Source organism: Arvicola amphibius, chromosome 9, assembly GCF_903992535.2.
Source record: "Arvicola amphibius chromosome 9, mArvAmp1.2, whole genome shotgun sequence".
NCBI classification, from domain to species: domain Eukaryota; kingdom Metazoa; phylum Chordata; class Mammalia; order Rodentia; family Cricetidae; genus Arvicola; species Arvicola amphibius.
Window position 1 is genome coordinate 58,760,622 of NC_052055.2, and position 21,199 is coordinate 58,781,820.

At 44.7% G+C, this 21,199-nt stretch overlaps 1 protein-coding gene across 1 annotated transcript in view; it reads left to right on the forward strand.

Annotated features, from left to right (window-relative positions):
* Dip2b (disco interacting protein 2 homolog B) overlaps positions 1-21,199 on the forward strand; it is a 157,237-nt gene that overhangs the window by 18,445 nt on the left and 117,593 nt on the right. The window contains 1 exon segment of the mRNA XM_038342001.2: positions 20,612-20,683. Within this exon segment, the coding sequence (XP_038197929.1) occupies positions 20,612-20,683 (72 nt within the window).

Genomic DNA, 21,199 nt, shown 5'->3' on the forward strand with positions numbered 1-21,199 from the left:
TTGCTGTATAGTTCAGGCTGGCTTTGAACTTGATTTTCCTGCTTTATCCTCTTTTCTCAAGTGTGAAATTACAAGTGTGTACAACCTGCCTGATTCTTCCTCTTTTTGGTTTTTTAAGGCAAGGCTTCTCTATGTAGCCCTGGCTGTCCCGTAACTTGCTTTGTAGACCTGAGAACCTTTACCTGTGGAGCGCTGGGATTAAAGGTGTGTGCCACCACTGCATGGCTTTTCCTCTTCTTTTTAAGGCTTTCTTCACAAATTCACTTGATCCGTCCTTCCTTCCATCCTTCCTTCCGTCCTTCCCTCTCTTCCTCCCTTTCTTCTTTCCTCCTTCCCTCTCTCCATTCCACAGGATCTCACAAAACTGAGATTCAGCTGGCCTTGAACTCCCTATGTAGCCAAGACTGGCCTTGAATTCCTGACCTTTCATTACTGACTTCTGAATGTTGGGATTATAGGCTTGTGCTACCACATACAGCTTTAATGTCTGCTTTATTTAAAAAAAAAAAGCTATTTGAAAAACACTGAATTCATTGACTTGTACATATCCTCCAAATTTAGAATGTTTCTTTAAATGGTATCAAAATCATGGGGACTGGGGATAGTTGTCAGCAAAGTGCTTGCTGCACAATGAATGAGTTCTGACTTTAGATTTAGATTGTGTGAGATGCCAGCATGGCACACTTGGAATCAAGATAGGCGGATCCTGAAGCTTCCTGACCTGACTGTTGCTTTTTGACTGATATCAAAAGCCAAGTGGATGGCTTCAGCTCAGTCTCTGGCCCCCACACTGTTATGTAATACCTATGTACCCCAACCCCTCTCCCCACAACTATCAGGAGTTTGTTGTGCTTAGCTTTTAAAAAATTGTGGGTTTTGCTTGAAATCAGTTTGAGTTCATGGACTACAAGGGTCACTTCATTTATTTCAGAGAAAATAGCTTTCAGATATGCATTTCTTCCCAGTGTTTGAGAAGTGGAGTCAAAGAGGAAAAGCAGTTGATTCAGCTCATCACTGGTGTGTACATGTGTTTGCCTTGAGCTGTAACAAGTATGACAGTTGTTTCAAATAGTCTTTCATGTAGTCAAAAAGGCAAGTAATGCCTTCCTGTCTTGATTAAAGTGCCTTTTACTTTGAAGACCCTCACTCAGTGCTGGGGGGTTGGGTGGCAGAGAGGTGGGCATATCATTTTAGGGGACTGTAATGTACTGTGGAGGAACTCTGTTTTTTTCCTGTTTCTTCCTCTCCCCTCTGACTTTCACTCTTTGCCTTTGCTGATGTCCTGTAGGATGCTGATCATAATTGAATGCAACTCTGGGTCAGATCTCCGGAGACTCCACTCCACTCTTCAGACAGGCACCAGGCAAATGCTGGGACTATCCTAGGGCACAGAGAGAAAAACCGGTCCTGAGCCTCACCTCAGCCTTCAGGGGCAAAGGCAGCAGGGAAGGGCCACAAACCTGCTAACCGCGTTCGTTGGCTTGCCAATGTGTTCATCCAAAGAGAGCTCACATCACACAGAGGAGAGTCCACAGTGAGGCTTTAGCTGTGAGTCATGTGTGATCCCAGGGTGGGAGTGACTCAGGCTACCTAGGGTGTTTGCGCTCACCATCCAGGAAAAGGCCATGGCAAGCCTTCTGTCTACTTTTGTGACTGAAGCCTGTCTCCTTTAGTTCTTAACACAGAATCTAACAGTGCGCCTTGTGATTTTGTTATATCCAAAGGTAGATTCATTTCCTGTGTCTTCTCTCCCGTCTACTACAGTGTTGCTTACATTTGTGTTTAACATGGTTCCTTTAGTCATTAAGGTGTTCTGTGCTGGGCCGGTTCTTTCCCGGTAGCTAGAAACATTGCTTTTGCAAAGTGGGAGTTTCTAGCATCTAGGGATATTGATTTCATTTTAACAAAGTCACTAATTGTGTTGTTATAGTAAGATGTGAGAGGGATAGCCTGTGGTACACAAGGTAGCTCCCATCAACAAAATTGTCATACAGGCCTAAATGCCAGCCTCGAAAAGTCAGTTTTATTTTAGTTCTGTCTCATAATCTGTTAGATTTATGTATTTATTTAGAGTCTGGGACTCATTTGTAGATCAGACTCCACCCGCCTCTGCCTCCCATGTGCTGGGATCCAGGTACATGTCACCACACCTGTTAGCCCTTTAAAAACATTTTTTTTTAAATTAAAAATTTGATTGGGGCTGGAGAGATGGCAGTTATGAGCAGTTGCCGTTCTTCCAGAGGACCTGAGTTCAATTCCCAGCACACACATGATGCCTCACAACTATCCATAACTCTAGTTCCAGGGAATCCCATGCCTTCTTCTGGCTTCCTTGGGCACCAGGCATATATACAGACAAATACATACATAAAATAAAAATAACTTTAAAGCTTTTATTTTTACTTACTTTTTAAAAAAATCTATTATTGTCTGATTTTGGAGAAAGTGTTTTCACTATGTTCAGTAGGAGTTGATTTTAGAGGTGATAGGTCCCTCTTAGGAATGAAGGCTCGTATTTGTGCCTTAGGTCATCCTGGGTTATTAGTTTCTAAACATAAGAACCACAGTATCTGATGATGTAAAAATAAAGGTCCCAACTGAGTCTTAAAGAACTTCTCTAGGAATGCCTTTAAACTAGCCGGCTGCATCCCTGGAAGTGCTAGGAGTTCGTGAGCTCAAAGTCGGATGTGTTCTGAAGACTCATTGTGTGCGAAGAAAATGCTCTTTGTTGCGCTCAGAAATAACGTACACCCCTGGGACAACCAGTCCTGCCAGTAAAACCAGTCAGACCACCTGGGCTGCACCAGCTGGACTGTGAGGGCCAATGGAACCTGGCTCTCTGGTCCCTGTGGTGTGCAGTTCTTCTCGTTAGCCACCAGCTGCAGTAGGGAGGGTGGAAGGGAGCGTGGGAGGGATGAGGACGTGGTCAGTGGATCCGTGCCTACTACCACTCTTACGCCCAGGAGGGAATTACTCAGTGCTGACTTTCCCTCCCGAGCATCTACTGCAGCCCACACTCACCACAGAGCTAAGCGTCCTGCTGTAAATTCACCTGCCCAAGGCGGCAAGGCTAGGTGCTCCGTTCTTCCCATCAAGGGCGGTCCTGTGCTGTTTGCGTTGTCTTCTGGTTGGCAGAAAGGAAGGTGAATTTGGGCGAGCTGTTTTGTTGCAGGGGTTCATGAGCTGTGAAGTTGTAGAACTCTATCTAGGATGGAAAGAAAGATGGAAACCTTTTATTTGCCATTTTTCTTTGTAACTGAAATGTCACCTCTCTCAATGCTGATTGGGGCAGGGCTTAGTGGAGACAGGAGAGCCTCCCCAGTTAGATGGGAGTGCCCCCTTCTTTTAGGTCCTTTGTGACTCACATGCTATGATTGACCAGGGTGGATCCGGAAGGAGGAAAGAAGGGTGTAGTGGCATTTCATTTTAATAAATAAAGACTGTCTGAAGATCTGAGAGTAAAACAGCTCCACTGGTCAGCCTTACAGACCAGGTTATGGTAACACACACTTTAATCCCAGTGACCACAATGACATGCACCTTTAATCCCAGTAGCCACACTAGTTGCCATAGAAACCAGGTGGTGCGTGCCTTTAATCATGGTGGGGCACACCTTTAGTCCCAACCCTAGAGAGGATTATAAAATGGGAGGAAACAGCTCTCAACACACAGTCAGGATCACCATTTCCAACTGAGGTCGAGGTAAGAACCAGTGGTTGGCTGCTTTGCTTTTCAGATCTTCAGGTTAAACTCTAGTTTCTCTCTCTGAGTTTTTTTTATTAATCGTGCTTCAGAAGGGACTCAGTTTTGAAGTGAAGTGGATTTTGTTTTGGTAGCAGCTTTTTCCTTGAGTTGCTGTTAAGAATGCAAGGTAGAATTTATGGAACTGTAGTATCATCTTATACGAAGCAGTAAGGTAAATACTGGCTCCATTGTAGCCTTCTCGATTAATACTGTCTACCACTATATTCTGGACATTTTCAAATATAGAGAAAGTAGAGTACCAAGACTCCATGTACCCATTGCTCAGTAGTGATAATTACAAATATACACAGGACCAATATAGTTTCATCTATTCCGCACCCACTTACCCATGTAATGTCATCTCTAGTAATTTTAAACATTTTTAAAATTTATTTTAATTATATATATATGTATGGGTGCCTACATACATACATACATACATGAAGTGCCTATAGTGGCCAGGAAAGGGCATTAGATCCCCTGGAACTAAGTTACAAGTAGTTGTGAACTGTCAGATGTGGGTGCTGGGAACCAGCCTGAGTACTCTTAATCCTTAACCATTGAATCAGTAAAACATAGGCATCTGTGTATTATTATTTTTGTTTTGTTTTGTTTTGTTTTTACAGGGGATACGGGAGAGGTTAGAGGGAGGAAGGGGGAAATGATGTTATTATATTTTATTTAAAATAAAAATAGAAAAAATACAAAGAAGGCACAGGAGAGAGAGAGAGAGAGAGAGAGAGAGAGAGAGAGAGAGAGAGAGAGAGAGAGAACTATTATGAGAAAGGTGACTTTTGAGTTAAGCTTTGCATCATGGGAAAAAGGCAAGTCATCCTCTTGGAGACAAGTTACCTGGAGGACACTGGTATAGCCAAGACCTGGCATGGCTTTCTCTCGCATCTGTGTATTATTTTACTCAGAAATATAGAAAGTTTGTGGTTACATTTCTCCCCTCACATCCCCCTACTTAGTTTGTTGTCCATTTTAAAAGGTGACTGATAATTAGGCAGAGGAACCTGAGGGTGTGTATTCTGTTTGGGAGAGGGAAGGTATTAAGAGGCATAATTACTGGACCTCGGGAGATTGCTTGGTGGACAAAGCGCTGGTGGTGCACTGGAAGACCTGTGCTTGCATCCACAGCACACAGATGAAAATTCAGACACAGCAGCCCTTCTGTAACAATGACCAGAGAGGGAGATGGGGTTCTCGGGGCCAGAGACCTTGCCTCATTATATAACGTGACCAAGGAAAACTCCTAGTGTCAATCTATGGCTTCAGTGCACATGTGCACACACGTACTTTCATACCTGTGTCCACACAGATGAATAACCATATACAGGTATATACATTCTAAATGCATTAAACACACAAAAATCTAATTCTTGGTATGAATTTGTCTAATAAAACTGAAGCGAAGACTATACACGAAGTTCTTTCTACAATTCTGTGTAGTTGTAACTAGAATCATGCCTTTAGAGCCAGGGTGATGCTATCTTGCGTTCTGAGAACAGTGTCATAGCTTCATATCAGACCTGCTTCCTTCTCTTCTTCTCCCATTAGCTAAGCCTCATGCTTATGAAAAATTAGCAGGCAGTCCAAACATCGTTGGCTACTTCCCACCATGGTATCACGTTACCCTTGGCAGCCAGGCCACTGTCAGTCCCCACTCATCATGGTGGCTGTAGTGTAGGAGGAGTGCTTGTCTACCTACACCATGCCTCAGCTCCTCCACCTCCTTCACAGGGTTCTGCTGTCTCTTTGTCCCTCTTCTGTTTCCTGTGTCTGCTGGCTCTTCCTGTCTGTGGGTGGAGTCTATTGCTATGTTCTGGGGCCCTCTTTAACAGGAAATCATCCTTGTGCAGTCACCTCTTCCTGTAGTTATGGCCCACTCTCTTCTTCTCTTCACAAGAAAACCAATCTTCCCAAAGACTGGTCTGTTCTGGTCTTGGACTGTGCTAGGCAGGAGCTTGGGTCTCCTAGCCAAGCACAGCCGGCTGACTCTGCGGCTGAGCTGTGCCCCCGCTCGCACTTCCCTTTTTTGTTTTCTCCCATTGCTGTGTTAAGCCACTTGATGCTGGTACCATTCCATTCTCACTGCTTCACAGAGCCAATGTGATGAAATCCTGCGTTGTCTTTCTGCCTTACAGAGCCTTCCTTGTTCTCTTGACTGTCCCTGCTTGCCTGTCCTGGGCTAGAGTGATTTTACTCTTTCCTCTCTCAGTTTCTTCTCTTTCTAGATCCTGTGGCTTTCACACGGTTGGTCTTTATGTTGTTGACTTTTAAGCCCATACCTGTAGTTGAAGCCAGTTGTGTGAGTTCCGCGTGGATGACAGTGGCCCATGGTCCTGACTTCCTGGGTGCATAGGAGGGTTGGGGCTCTCCCAGTTCGTTTTCACTTCAGTAAACAGACCCTAATGCATACAGTTGGTGAAATCAGAACCTTAGGTCGCCTTCCACCTGTCGCCGTTTCTGCAGTACTTGAACACGCCTGCGGTTCTCTCTGTGCCTCTCACATCCTCTTCCACACTGACCATTGCTCCTCAGCTGGAAATTGGAATTTCGGAATTGGTCTCCTGCTTCCATTTTTTTGGTCTCTTGTACACCGTTTTCCCAGGAGGCGGAGTGCTCTGTTAGAACCTTTAGCCGTTGGAGCTGCTTGCTTAGTCTTTCATGACTGAGGTAGAATCAACTGCTTGCTCTCTCAGGGCTCTGCTCGATTTGCTTCATCTCTTCCACAACTTCCTGTCCCTCACTGTGCTGGTCTCTAACCGGCCCTTCACACCAGCGCCTTTCATGTCCTAGAGCCTCAGGACTTGGGCTGTGTGCACTCTTCTGCTCCTGGCCTCTGTCTGTCTTGAGGATGCAGCTGCGATGTTGCCTCTCCCCTTTTTGTTTTTTGTTTTATCAAGACTGTTCATCTGTGTAGTCCTGGCTGTCCTGGAACTCACTCTGCAAACAAGGCTGGCCTCAAACTCACAGAGATCCTCCTGCCTCTGCCTCCCTAGTGCTGGGATTAAATGTGTGGCTACCTTGCCTATCTGGGAAGCAATCTTACCCTCTCATATGGCTGATTTAGAATTTAGTAGAGCTTTCCTTAGTTTTAGAAAGTGAAGCCCCAGCCGAACGGTGGTGGTGCACACTTTTAATCCCAGCACTCGGGAGGCAGAGACAGGCAGATCTCTGTGAGTTCGAGGCCAGCCTGCTCTACAGAGTGAGTTCCAGGACAGGCTTAAAAAGCTACAAAGAAACCCTGTCTTGAAAAGAAAAGAAAGAAAAGAAAGGGAAGAAAGTGAAGTCTAGAGTAGAACAGTGCATGTCTTGTAAAGATGTAGACTAGCAGGGCAAACTCAGTATCTAACGCTGAGTAATGGGGAAAGCTCAGTGTTGTCAGGCTCGGAGAGTCATTGACATGTTTACAAATGTATTTTTTAAGTTTGAGTCAATTCAGAAATACAGTTTGGCCCCTGACAAAATGAACTTCCCTAGGTTTGTTATACATCAGCTTAGATATGCCCTAGTTCCCTTTCTGTTGCTGCTGTGAAATACATGACAAACAACTGAAGGAAAAAAAGGTTCTTTTGGCTCAAGTACATCCTGAGAAAGTCAAGGCCACGGCAGCCCAGGCCACTGACCTGCCCCTGCCCAGGGAAGCAGAGAGCAGTGAATGTTTTTGCTTAGCTCCCTCCTTATATTCCTCAGGACTGAAGCCTGGGGAATGGGGCTACCCACCTTGATGAAGCTAGTCAGGATTGTCCCTCACAGGCATGTATACACATGTATACATGCACACATACACAGAGTAAGTGATCTTCATATTTTGTTAGTTAAATTGCCCCTGTAGGTTCCACAGAGAACAGAGAGGACTAGACAGGATTTGTAGCTCTGCCTCTCATGAGACAAGACAAACAGACTCTGGTGCTCTCTGTCAGCGCACATGTGACTGATGGCTTCTATGGCCCTGTCTGTGCTGGTGAATCTGTTTAGAGTGAGCTGCAAGCTTAGTTTTTCTGCTTCTTCCCATTGGGCAGGTGTGTTCTTCTGTGTCCCAGTGGATGGCATGGAGTGAGTGTTCTTCCAGGAAATGGCTTCACTCAAGCGATTTCTCATGAACTTTCCTTTCCCTCCTTCTCCTTCTGCCTTTCCCGTGTCCGCGACCTTGAACATGCTGGACGAGCTGCTCTGCCACTGAGCTACCTGCTCCCCAGTTTCTTCTATGTCCAGGTGTGTACATACCTATAAACCTAGAGGCCGAGGTGGAATTGTGAGTTCAAGGTCAGCCTGACTGTGGAAAGACTGCTTCAAATAACATCTACAAAAAATCAAACAAACAGAAAACCAAACCAAACACATTTTAAAGATCCTTGGGCAGTACACAGTTGCTTGTCCTGAGGGCACGTTCTGGTTTTCTTTCTTGGTCATTTCACTAGATGTCCACTAGAGTATGGAATAGAACTACCTCTTTCCCTCAGAGGTGGAGCTGCTGGATGTATGTGTTAGTGTGACAGTAATGGGCAACACCATCTCTCCATGGCTCTGTGATGCAGGAGCTTGGAGAGTACAGACTTCTGTAGTCTGTCTGTGACCACTGTCCTGGAAGGAGAGTTTGCATCCATCCCCTGCTGCTCCCACTCAGCCCAGCTGAGCAGCAAAAGGAGACCTAACTCAGATGTCTGGGAGTCTGGGAAGTGCTGTTTTCATGATGGCTAGGAATGACCATTTATGCATTCAGGGTTTAGGCAAGTACGTTCAGGGATCATGTATTTGAATAAATATACCTCTTTCTCTCACTTTTATAAATAAAGTTAAAATTAGGCACCTTTTGATGTCTCAAATGATTTTCAGAACCAGCCCTTGGCTCCTATCAGTGAGTAGCAGATGAAGAGAAAATATTTTCTGCAAATTTAGTGTTTAATTATTAACATTGTTGATTGACTCTAGAATTAGTTGGCTGCTAGTCTTCACAGAAATGTCATTTTATAGTGTGTGTGATTGTGGGTTAAATACCATTTTACAAATGAGAAAAACAGAGCTATCCTTGCCATGTAGCACTGTGGGGTTACTGTGTGGAAGCTGCAGGTTGGAACAGGCCTTACAAGAGGCGGAGGCTGGGCTCTGCCAACCTGGCCCAGGTTAGCCTCCTCTTGCTTGGGGGTTCAGAGAACATTCTTCTCCCTCACCCAGATAACCATTTTAATTGATTAGTTCATACACAGATGACCTGTTTTTAGAAATATTTCTGTGTAACTCAGGCACTCCTGTTTATCATTTGTTTATATGAAAATTATTTTTTAAAGACAAGGACTGTTTGGGAGCAGCTGGCATTTACCTGGCATGTTCTGGATTTTATTATGTTTCTCAATTTACTGATTTGCATAGCCAATTCTTCTTTTTGAGGGTTTTGCCCAGAAAACTGTTCCCAAGATACCTGTATGGCTAATGCCTTCAGATTTTGTATCTCATTCTCAAAAAGAGTTCTCATTGCCTTCTGTGCTCCAGCCCGGCTCCTCCTCAGTGTTCCAGCTCTGCTTCCCTGGCTCTAGCCTGGCTCTCTGATGCGGAACCATTACCTTGTGCCCCACCCCTAGTTTTCCAGCACTCCTCACCTTCCATTCTGCACATTCACCTATTGCACCTATTCACCTATTGTTCTTTGTCCATCTTTTCTCTGAAATGTTTCTGCAGGAATGAACTATTTTAGGATTGTCATCATATTTTAGCCAGTTTAGTGACTGCTTCTCCCCTTTAACTTACTCTTGGTGAACTTCCCAGTGTTTATCCTCTATCTTGATGCCCCATTGCATTTATATCTACTCTAGGCTATGTGGCTGGTGTCCCTTCTCTGAAGACCCCAGTCTGTTTGCATATGATGTTGGTGGGCACCGTTTTCACCCCTGTGCTCCTGCTCTAGTATGCTGTAGATGCCACACTCTTCTGGTACAGTTCAGCATTCTGATCCTTAACCAGAGAGCAAAAGTCCTCTCTCTTGGCTGGATCACAAAGGGGAGATTGGAATTGTGGGAATTCCTGTTGTCAGCCCTGAGTGAAGTCACATGGTTGAACTTCCCAGCTGCTGTGTTAGTGTGCTGAGGGAGCCCTCCCAGGTTCTCCTTATGAGTCTGTTAGTGGAAAGAAGTCGGGGTACAAACCCACCAGTGCTTGTGTTCTCCCAACATGCACTGCAACGTGATGCAGCCTTGAAGACACTTAGAACAGAGCTGGTAGAGAGGGTGGCCAAGGCTTATGGTCTAGGTTGGGTTGATCACTTCTCTGGGAGCTTTTTACATGTTAAGTCACTTAATCATGTGTTAGCAATCTGTGAGACAGGGAAAGGTTCCCTTTCCAGAAACAGAAGCACAGCTCAGGGCTGGAGATGTCAGCCAGTGCTAGAACATTTGCCTAGCGTGCAAGGCCCTGATTCACTCGCTAGTACTACGGGGAAGAAAAAAATGTTGTTAAAGTAGCTGCCAGAGAGACAGCTAGTGAGTGATCTGTGAGCATCAGAACCCGGATCATCTCAGTCCCGAGCAGTGGTACCAGTCTCTTATCCACCCAGAGAGGCTGAGTAGGACTACTAGGAGGCCAAGGCCAGCTTGAGTACATGAAACCTGTCTCAAAATTAAAAGGAGAGACCCTTAATCTCTGCATTTCGTAAAACCAGTCCTTTTGACAAGCACTCTATGATTATAAAGCCATAAACTCAGTAGGTTTTTTTTTAAGCTTTTAAAATTTTCTGTTTGAGAGTTTTGCCTGAATGTGTCTGTGTGCCATTGCATGTGGTGGCCAAGGAGCCCAGAAGAGGGCGCTGGGTCCCTGGAACTGAAGTTAGAAGGTTGTTAGCTCCCAGGAATCGAACCCAGGTCCTCTGCAAGAGCAGACAGGCTTTTAACCACTGAGCCAGCTGTCTAGCCCTACCTTAGTAGTTTAAAGAACTTTCAGCAAGAACAGGGTTGATAGTGAAAGAGTCTTGGATTGACAGTGTGACTAAGCATAAGCCTCTACTAGCAGAGTTGATTTTGCTCAAATGTGGGGGGTTTCCTGGAATTACCAATTGTTCTGGTATGGCTCTTAATCTGAACATGGGAAAAGCATGGTACTTCACTTATTTTCAGGTACACCCTCCAGCATGTAAAGATCAGAACTTAGAAACTGTGTCACATCTCTGTTTTTACTACAGTTTATTTTGATGATATTTTAGGGAAGGAACAGCATATCACGTGCTTGCTGGTTTTACTTTAATAGTGAAAATAACAAATGCAATTTAGAAAAGCCATTTTGATGGGCTGTGAGGTGGCTTAGCAGGTGCCTTGCAAGCCTGACAACCTGAGTTTGAGTCCTGGAACCTAAATAAATGTGGAGGAAGCAAACCAACTACACAAAATTGGCTTTCCCACCTCTACGTGCCTGCTGTGGCCCATGTGCTTGTCAGCCTCTCTAGAATAGCATCGGTCCGAATTAGCAACATAGCTTTATTGATCCACTAACTCAAAGGCTCTTTTGAAAGTCTTTACTATATACCTTACCTATCTATCTGTCTGTCTGTCTGTCTGTCTATCATCTATCTATCTATCTATCTATCTATCTATCTATCTATCTATCTATCTATCTATCTTCTGGGAGGGTGTGTGTTTGTTTGCATGCATGCACGTGTTGTGGGATCCTGTGGAAGGTCTCTCCACCATGTAGATTCCAAAGATTGAATCCAGGTCATCAGCTTGGCAACAAGTCCTTTACCTTCTGACCGTTTCACTGGTCCTCGCTCAAAACTCAGAGTTAGGCATGTGTTGTGTGTCCCCCTCCATGCTCTGATTACAAGTAAGTAAACCATATTTACCTTGTGGAATTTCAGAAATTTCATGATTCCATTTCTTTTTAAGTGGTTTATTTATTTTTTATGTATACAGTGTTCTGTCTGCATGTATGTCTGTAGGCCAGAAGAGGGCATCAGATCTCATTACAGATGGTTGTGTGATGTGGGATTTCCCTCTGTTAATGAATAAAGAAACTGCTTTGAGCCTATAGAAGAGCAGGGCGGGGCAGAGCAGAGCTAGGCGGGGAGGACTGGACTGAATGCTGGGAGAAAGAAGGGCCGAGTCAGGGAGAAGTCATGGGGCCGCTGCCAGAGTCAGACATGCCAAAACTTTGCTGGTAAGCCACTGTCATGTGGCGATACACAGATGAATAGAAATGGGTTAAATTAGTATGTAAGAGTTAGTCAATAAGAATCTGGAGCTAATGGGCCAAGCTGTGATTTAATTAATACAGTTTCTGTGTGATTATTTTAGGTCTAAGCTAGCCAGGTGGCTGAGAACTAACAAGTGGCTTCCCACTACAGTTGTGAGCCACCATGTGGTTCTGGGAATTGAATTCAGAACCTCTAGAAGAGCAACCAGTGCTCTCAGCCTCAGAGCCATTTCTCCAGCCCTCATGATTCCATTTGTATACACTGATTAGCTGTGAAGATTGTTAGAGGTGTGTCTTAAATAGTAGTTAAAATGTCTTTTAAGTGTTTTAGTAAGTTTGCGGCTCTGCTGGTGACACCATGTGTGGCAACAGTTATTTGCCTTTGACTGAAAATCATCTTAGTTCCTAAGTAGTTACTGGATTATGGGTGTGATGCATGTGACAGACAACATGCACTTAAGGTAGTCTGAACTAGTGGAGTGTCCTTCATGAGGTGCCAGGTGCTAGGTCTCGACTGTCCTTTTCCTTCCCAGTCCTTGTGTCTGGCTCACAGTGGAAGTCCAAGGTGGCTGATCACCACAGTTCTCTTTCAGCCACCAGCAAGAAGGAGGGGAATGGAGGACACGTCCTTTCTATTTAGGCCCAGTACCTGAAAGATGGGCCCTCTTTAGTGGTACTTAAATCGCCCCTCAGTAAGTAGCTGAAAGGCATGTGGCTGCTAGCACCGTGTTAAGTTCCATGATGCTGCCTTTGATATGGTTAGGGTTGGATTTGATCCTGATCGTACATGTCCAAGCCCCAAGTATGTATAGTACAGGCATCACACCCCACTGGAGCATTTCCTGAGTTAACTTCCTTCGCCTTTAGAATAGGAGGCTGACAGCTAGGAGTCTGTGAGGGCCTCTCCACGTATTAACTCTTTTCATAGTGTGTGGATTCTCTTAATACATCTTGCAGTTGAGAAAACTGGGTCTTAGAAAGGCAGAGACACACACGCATACAATTCAAAACCAATCAAAATGCCCCACTTGTTCTCTCCATCTTAACGGAGTCTTAGGGTGGCTGTCAGTTTAGACCCCAAAGGCAGCCCTAAAGCCACGGCTCTCTTACAGGCCATGTGCAGATGACAGGTGATCTCCATTACCTGTGCTATTCCCCACACCTGACCTTTGTCACTGGTTAGAGGAAGAGGTGTCATTAATGTTCCCCAGTGCTTCTGCCTTTTAAAATTCTGACAAACACAGATAACTACATTGGTTTCATACAGTGGGGGAAAAAGACTGTGGCTTCTCAGAGTGACTGGCCCAAGGCTGCCAGCTCCCTTAGGATATTTACACACCAGTAAGGACTCACATATACCACCAATGAAGCAGAGGCTGGGAGGCCCTTGAACTAACCATTGAACCATCTGGTTCATTTGAGACTCTGCTGGAGTCTCAGTTCTTAGCACACCTCATCCAATGTGTAATTACACCATTAATTACAGTATTTCTTGGATGTCTCTATTCTGAAAGAGACATAAACTTCGTGAGTGTGACTAAATTCTGGGGCAGTGTCCCCAGCTAAAGTAATACCCGGCACTTATGAAGTTCCTAGTGTTTGTGGCCTTCATCTCCACCTCTATCATAGTGCATTCTAGTTAGATATGCACTGGTCTTTCTTTACAGACCCCACCCCTCCTCCAGCCTGTAGACTCCTCACTCCTGTGGAGACACGCACACCCTTCCTTCTGAGCAGCCTGCCTCTCTCTCCCCATAAACTGTTAACCGAGCCACTGGCAATTGAGCTGCCAACGGTTTTTCAGGGCTTACTTTACATTTGTGGCTGTGGCTGTCATTCTTTCTCCTCTCCTTTCCTTCCTGTCTGTCCTGGATTCCCTGCTTCTTGGTGCCATCTTTCCCACTCTGTCTATTCCCCAAATGTCAGTTTCTCCCAGGATTTCTTCCCTTCCTCTCTCCTCACACAGAATTCTTTGTGGGTGATATCATTCTCACCACCACTTCAGCTGCCACCTCCTACGCTGACGGTTGCCGAAATCTGTAGCTTCACGCTGGCTCTGCTGCCCACTGGAGATCCTCTTTAGCTTCTGACGTGCTACATGCGAGCAATGCTAGACAGCGATCATGAACAGGAGCTCGTGGGATCTTCCTCTCTACCAACGAGGAAACTGAGGCCAGAGAGTAGCGTAGGATCAAAGAACTAGTACATAGAAAACGAATGAAAAACTAAGTCTCTTGACGCCTGGAACCCCAGACTACAAATCCCTGCCAAACACTGAGATGTGTGTCCTGTGCCATTGGCAAGCCTTCCCCACCCTGAGACAGCCCTTGTCTCAGCTCTCGCTTGGGCTGACTTTGTGTGTGTGTGTGTGTGTGTGTGCGCGTGTGCGTGCGCGCGTGTGTGTGTGTGTGTGTGTGTGTGTGTGTGTGTGCGCGTGCACGCGTACACGTGGTGTTCTCTCTGCTCAGTAGTGCCTTCTCTTTCTCTGCACCTTGGTCTACAGAGAGTGTGAATTGGCTGCCACCAAAATTCCTCAGCTCTTTACCAAAGCTCCTCCTATATTTCTGAACTTCCAGAGGACATGCTAGTTTCATCTAGCCTGTTGATGAAGCATGCCTGACTCATGCATTACTTAATGTGGCTTTGTTGGTTAGTTCAGATCTTTAAAAAATTATCCAGTGGGTGAAGAATAAAAGCAGAGCACTCGGCTACACTTGTGGATCACTGCTGGAAATAGTTTCCACCTTTGTGAGCAAATTAAAAATGACAGTCTGAGTGATGAAGCAGCCATAAAGAAAATGACCCTTTATCTTGACATCCTGGCGCTGGGCACCATCCCTACTTCTGAGCATTTAGTCCTCTGTCCGTGCATGACGGACTGTTTCCACTCGTGTGTATGCTGACTGGTCACCTTCACTCTGTGAGAAGCTGCTTTTCATCTCTTGTCTGCCACATCTAAAGCTATTGGATTTTGTTGACTTTGCTGACCAGAGTTCAGCACCTCACAGAGACCCTGGTGCCCTCTTTCCTCTTCTGATGTTATTATTTTAAAGCTTTTTACTGTTGTTCTTGGGGGATGGGGTGTGCCAACAGCAGTGCTTGGAGGTCACTTGGGGTCAGTTCTCTTCTTCCACACCGGAGTGCAGGGTTGGAGCTCAGGGTGCTTGTGCACGAGGCACTTCTGCCTGCTGAGCCATCTCATCAGCTCCTCTTCTTTTCAAAAGATGGAGCCAGAAAATTGTGTGGAACTGTAAAACAGGTGTCTGGAAAGATCCAATCAACGTAGAACTTTCTAAATGAACCTGTTAAATATAAAGGTACATTAGGACCTGTGGGTTGGGCAGGGATGGGGTGTGTCAGCTAAACCTAGTTGAGGGTATGCTTAAGTGCCAGGGTCTTTTGATTCATTCTTTTTTGTTTTGTTTTTTCGAGACAGGGTTTCTTTGTAGCTTTGGAGCCTGTCCTGGAGCTAGCTCTTGTAGACCAGGATGGCCTCGAACTCACAAAGATCCGCCTGCCTCTGCCTCCTGAGTGCTGGGATTAAAGGCGTGCGCCAACACCGCCCAGCCTTTTTATTCATTCTTTTGAAGTTCCACCAGAAGCACCCTGGAAGGAGGTAGCCAGCTTGCTCTGTAGCTTCAGTAGCAAGAATCAGTCTAAACCAGGCTCTGCTTCTCTGGGGCTTGTGCTTTCTCCAATGCCCAAGTCTGTGGGAAACTCGCCATTTCTTGACTCCTCCTGCTCCTTTTTAACATTCAGCCATTTGTAGAACCCAGCTCTTTGCAGGCAGCTTTTCTAAGTGAACAAAGGAACATGTTCTTTGCACCAGTGAGATTAATGTGGCCAGCGGCATAGTGACGTGGCCTCACTAAAGAGTCGAGCCTCTTAGTGTCTTCAGTGTTTCACTCATTGCTTTTTATTTGTTTGGACTTCTGTGACGTCTTTAGTAAATACCATTTGTAAGAAGTCACATATTTGACCTAGAAAGCTGAGTGATGTAAGCAGAGCAATCCCATGATTGGAGTTTTCGGAGCGGAGCGTGTAGTCGGGGTTATCCGCTCTCGCACAGAAGCGGCAGTCGCTGTTCTCAGAGGCACCTACTCAGGATGGAAAGTTGAACGTCCTAATTTCTTTCAAAAATTGCTTTGCAAAATTAACAAGGTTGATTTTTTTTTAAAAAAGAAATTAGTTATCATGAATTGTAAGGACATCTATCGATGTTACACAGAGAAACCCTTTCTCAACAAAACAAAACGAAAAACAAAACCCAAAAATCTCAAACTGATTTGAAAACTATTACGTGTGTGAAGATTCTCATCTTCTAACTTGTGTTGTTTTAAGACAGTGTCTTACTCTGGCTCAGGCTGGCCTGGAATTCACTATAGATTGTAATAACTTAACTTCATTTCTTTCTTAATATTAAAACTTTGCCTATTCAATACAAAATTTATTTCACCTATATGTAGAAAGAAACACAAAGAGTGTTAGAAATAAGTCATTAATTTCAAGGTTTTTAAAAAATTGTGTGTGTATGTGGGCACAGCCACTTGTGCCCTCCACCTCTATCTGGGTTCGGAATCTAGCTCAACTTCCATAGCCATGCCTGGCCTGCTGAACCACCATGCTGGCCCAAAATAGTGTATTTAGTTAATTGGAATCTTCGTAGACACTTAAGTTTATATGTGCCAAGAAATAGCAGGGAAAGGCCGTTGGTTTGAGGGGTAAAGGCAGAGCTGTTTTGTGTACCTGTGCAGCTGTCTCAGGCGGATGGCTGCTGTGTGTGATACACTGATATCTGCTTTCTCTTTCGGGCTAGGGAGATGGATGTGTGGTAAAGGTGACTGCCACATGCTGATGACCCAAGTTTGATTCCTAGAACCCGCAGGATAAGGAGAGACTGTCCCCAATCTTGATGTGCTTGCCATGGTGCACACTTCCCCATTAAGCTCTTCCATGTGTGCATGCCACACACAAGCACACACACTAAATGCATGTGAAAAAGAATCTGCATTTGAAGAAACACATAAAACTTAATAAAAATAATTTCTTAAGTACCACGTAGCTTTTGTGCCCTTTCTTTTTTTTTTTTTATTTATTAACTTATTTATTATGTATACAATATTCTGTCTGTGTGTATGCCCACAGGCCAGAAGAGGGCACCAGACCCCATTACAGATGGTTGTGAGCCACCATGTGGTTGCTGGGAATTGAACTCAGGACCTTTGGATGAACAGGCAATGCTCTTAACCTCTGAGCCATCTCTCCAGCCCCTTTTGACAGAGTTTCTCTTTTTTTTTTTTTTTTTAAATATTTATTTATTTATTATATATACAATATTCTGTCTGTGTGTATGCCTGCAGGTGAGAAGAGGGCACCAGACCCATTACAGATGGTTGTGAGCCACCATGTGGTTGCTGGGAATTGAACTCAGGACCTTTGGTAGAGCAGGCAGAGCTCTTAACCTCTGAGCCATCTCTCCAGCCCTTTTGTGCCCTTTCATGTCAGCTTTCTAGATGGGCTCGTTGACACTCTCAGTTGTGTGCCTTTCTTTTCCTCTCTGTGGGTCTGTGGACATTTCTTGTGTCTGAGTTGTTACAGCTTTTGTTGTACTACCTTCCCCTGTGACGGGTTGAATAAGTGGGTGACAGGCATCAATTGAAGACAATGGGGACCCTTTTATAACTTTTCTTTTTTAGATTTGGCAGTAAGTGGGCATGAAACTCACACAGGCTGAGTTTTGCCCCAGCTACTGAACTTGTAGTAGCTGCTGCCATCTTTGCCACCACCTCTAGTAATTTTTTTTTATATTTTAATGGTTTATTTATTTTTATCTTTGTGCATTTTGTGTCTTGCCTGAACATGTATCTATGTGAGGTGTAGACCCAGCTGAACATGTATCTATGTGAGGTGTAGACCCAGCTGAACATGTATCTATGTGAGGTGTAGACCCAGCTGAAGAGCAGCGTCGGTCGTGTCTTCTCTGCCATGCTGAGGCAGAATTTTGAAGGTGACTAGACAGATTCCAGTTTCATGGTCCCACCCTGCTCCTGGCTGGCTGGTTGTTTTTATGACTATGCACTCCTTCCGCAGCCAGCTGCTGCAGACCTTTGGACAGGTGTTCTCTGATAAGCATTTGTGTGGGTGGAAAACACATTCTCTTACTGGTAGGGAAAACCAATCCCTGTAGTTGTTTAGTTCTCAAAAAACTGAACCCGAAGAGACGGTTCAGTGAGAAAAGGTGCTTGCCTCCAAGCCTGCTGGCCTGAGCTCAGTTCCTGGTGCCCATTTGAGGGTGGAGAACTGACTCCCAACCACCTTTCCCCCTTCCACAGGGGAGGGCAGAAAGAGGATTAAAAATAAAACAAATCTTTAATAAAAACCCAAATGACCAGGGGCTGGGATTGTAGGTCAATGGTAAAGTGCTTGTGTAGCTTGCATGAAGTCCTTCCTTGATCTCCAGCACCACCAGCTTCCTCTGTAAGGAAGAGGAGACAACAGCACAGTGGGCAATAAACAGATGGGGTTAAGTTTGAAAAGCTTTGCCCTAGTGAAGCGTAACCTGCTCACCTCACAGGGCTGAGGATGACTTCCGAGTTCTGAGTTCTGGTGGCTGTGACGCAGACAGGGAGCGGCAGACGTGATGGAGTAGGGCGTGCATCTGTGTCTGCATGACTTCCTCTGGCTTTGAGGCTCTATGGTGTGCTTCTGTTCCTTCCTCTCCAGGTCCTGCAAGTGTTCTTCTGGACACTTTTATTGATCTGTTTTTTGAGACAAGGTTTCACTTGTATGGACAGGCTGACCTCAAACTCACAGACCTCCGCCTGCCTCTGCCTCCCTGTGCTGGGATTACAGCCATGGTCGCCATGCCCTGCCTGCCCTTTGTTCTGGTCACCTTTAAGGTCTGCTGTCAAATCCCGGTAAACGTCCCTAGGGTCCTTTCCCGAGGCCTGTCAGCTCCTGCTGAAGTAAAGACTTTTTTCCATTCCAGTTTTCCACCCAGCTACACCTGTCTCTTTGATTTACTGTTCCCCACTGCTTCCATTTTACCAATTTGTCCAGTCTCCCCTTCAGCAAGTGTGTATTGTACCAGGATGTGGGCGGGCCACTGAGTTGAACAAGACAATCCCTGCCCTCAAGTGCATAGTGTAGTCGGGAGCCAGAGGTGTAAACAGATCATTAAAATACCAGTGGTGTGCTAAGTGTCCCCACTGAGTGTGCTCAGAGTTGTAGGAGAGGAGCCCTAGGAGGAATGGCAAACAGTGGAGAAGACACGTCTTGGAGGAGCCCATGGTAGAGAACTTTACTGTCAGAAAGAGATTTTTAGGAGCCCACATCCAAGTCCCCACATTCCTGTGGCTATCATGTTTCTTCCTGGTCTTCTTAATGTCTGTGCTCAGTTCTGAATCTAACCCAGCTAATTGGCATGGCAGAATTAGACTCTCTTAATTGACTCTTTTGAGAACCTGAGACACACTGACAGTGAGTGATGGAGACCGGGAGCACTGAAGAAAGCCCTTGAGAGGCCTTTCACTGGCAGTATTGGCCCCAGGGAGGAGTTTGTGAGTGGGCAGGAGCTGAGTGCTCTGTCCTTTACAGTGGAAATCAGCTTTCTGTTTGCAGTGAAGGTTTCTTGTGCAGTAGGCTCCTCTTCCTCTGTTCATTGTGCATATTCTTGGAGCTTACCCGAATTCTTGAATTGGCCTATGGGAAGAGTTTTGATTTTTAACTATTTTGTTAGAGAAGGGTTAGAGAAGCAGATGAATCTTGTGATTTAGTTTGTACAGTTCAGTATGTAATCCAAATGAAAATTTAAAAATTTCCTGAAATAGTGGGTTGTGGAGTATTAGGAAACGAAACTGATGCATTCAGTGAATTCCACGACAGCCAGGACTGCTACACAGAGAAACTCTGTCTTGAAAAACCAAAACAAAAATACTGGAAAGTTATATGCTTAAATTATCTTTTATGCTACTTAAAAACTTTTTTCTGTTTTTATGCATTGAGTTTTATATAAAACTTTATTTTATATAAACCTTTCTCTGATTAAAAATTTCATTTTTTCTTTCTTTCTTTCTTTCTTTTTTTTTTTTTTAAGAAAAATGCTCTTGTGCTGTGTGTATTTCACTACCTGCATTTCTTGCCACAGCTCTGAAGCATTTATCTTCTCTTGAAGGCCTTTTGGGTTCCTCTTCTACTCAGCCTGTTCATTGCCCATCCACCTGCTCCTTGGAGTGCGGGCAGCTCAGTGTATTGTCTGTGTGTGTGCGCACTTCCCTTTGTTGTAAGGAACAGCCGTGTATGAATGATACAGGCGAGTGAATCAAGGAGAGGGTGTGGCAGTTCCAGCCTCAGGCTGACCCAGGTGTTAGAAAAAGGGCCTTGGAAAGTCGCTTTCACAGATCAGGTATCGTGTGCCATTCCGTTTGGAGCATCTTAAATACCAAGGAGGTGAGGATGCTGAGGGATGCCAAGGAGTCTCTGTTGCTGTATGTAGCAAGTTTCTGTGCAAGGCTGGTGAGGGACAAGTCTGTGGAAAACCACACTTTACAAAGTCTTGTCAAAGAACCAATTTTAAAAACTCCTTCTATATGTGGTACTTCTGTAACACTGCAATTAATTTTTTTTACATTGAATAACCACAAAATAAGGATAATGCATAACCTATTTCTGTTTCTTGCAATTTTAGGGGACATCACACAGAAAGGATATGAAAAGAAGAGGTCCAAACTTCTGTCTCCTTACAGCCCGCAGACCCAAGGTATGGGGTGAGAAATGCATTGTGTTCTTACACTAAAGAAACACTGCCCTAGTAGACATGTCATTTGTTTGTCCCGCCTCCGCTTCTCTTAAGGGAAGAGAAACAGGTAAGATAAGAGGAAAAGAGTCTCAGCTGGGCATTTTTTAATAAAAAAAGAGATTTATTTATTTATTTATTTATTTATTTATTTATTTATTTATTGTCGTGTATACAGTGTTCTGCCTGCAGGCTAGAAGAGGGCACCAGATCTTGTTATAGAGGGTTGTGAGCCAGCATGTGGTTGCTGGGAACTGAACTCAGAACCTCTGAAAGATCAGGCAGTGCTCCTAACCACTGAGCCATCTCTCTAGCCCCTTTGCTGGGCATTTTAAAGATACCTGAGGTCACTACATAATTTACTTAGAGCTTGGGTGGTAGTGTGTGAAAGATGGAAAATTTCAGGCAGTGGAAAACCGCACTTTATATATATGCAACTTGAGCATATGCAATTTTATAGTGATAGAAACAAGGAGAGCA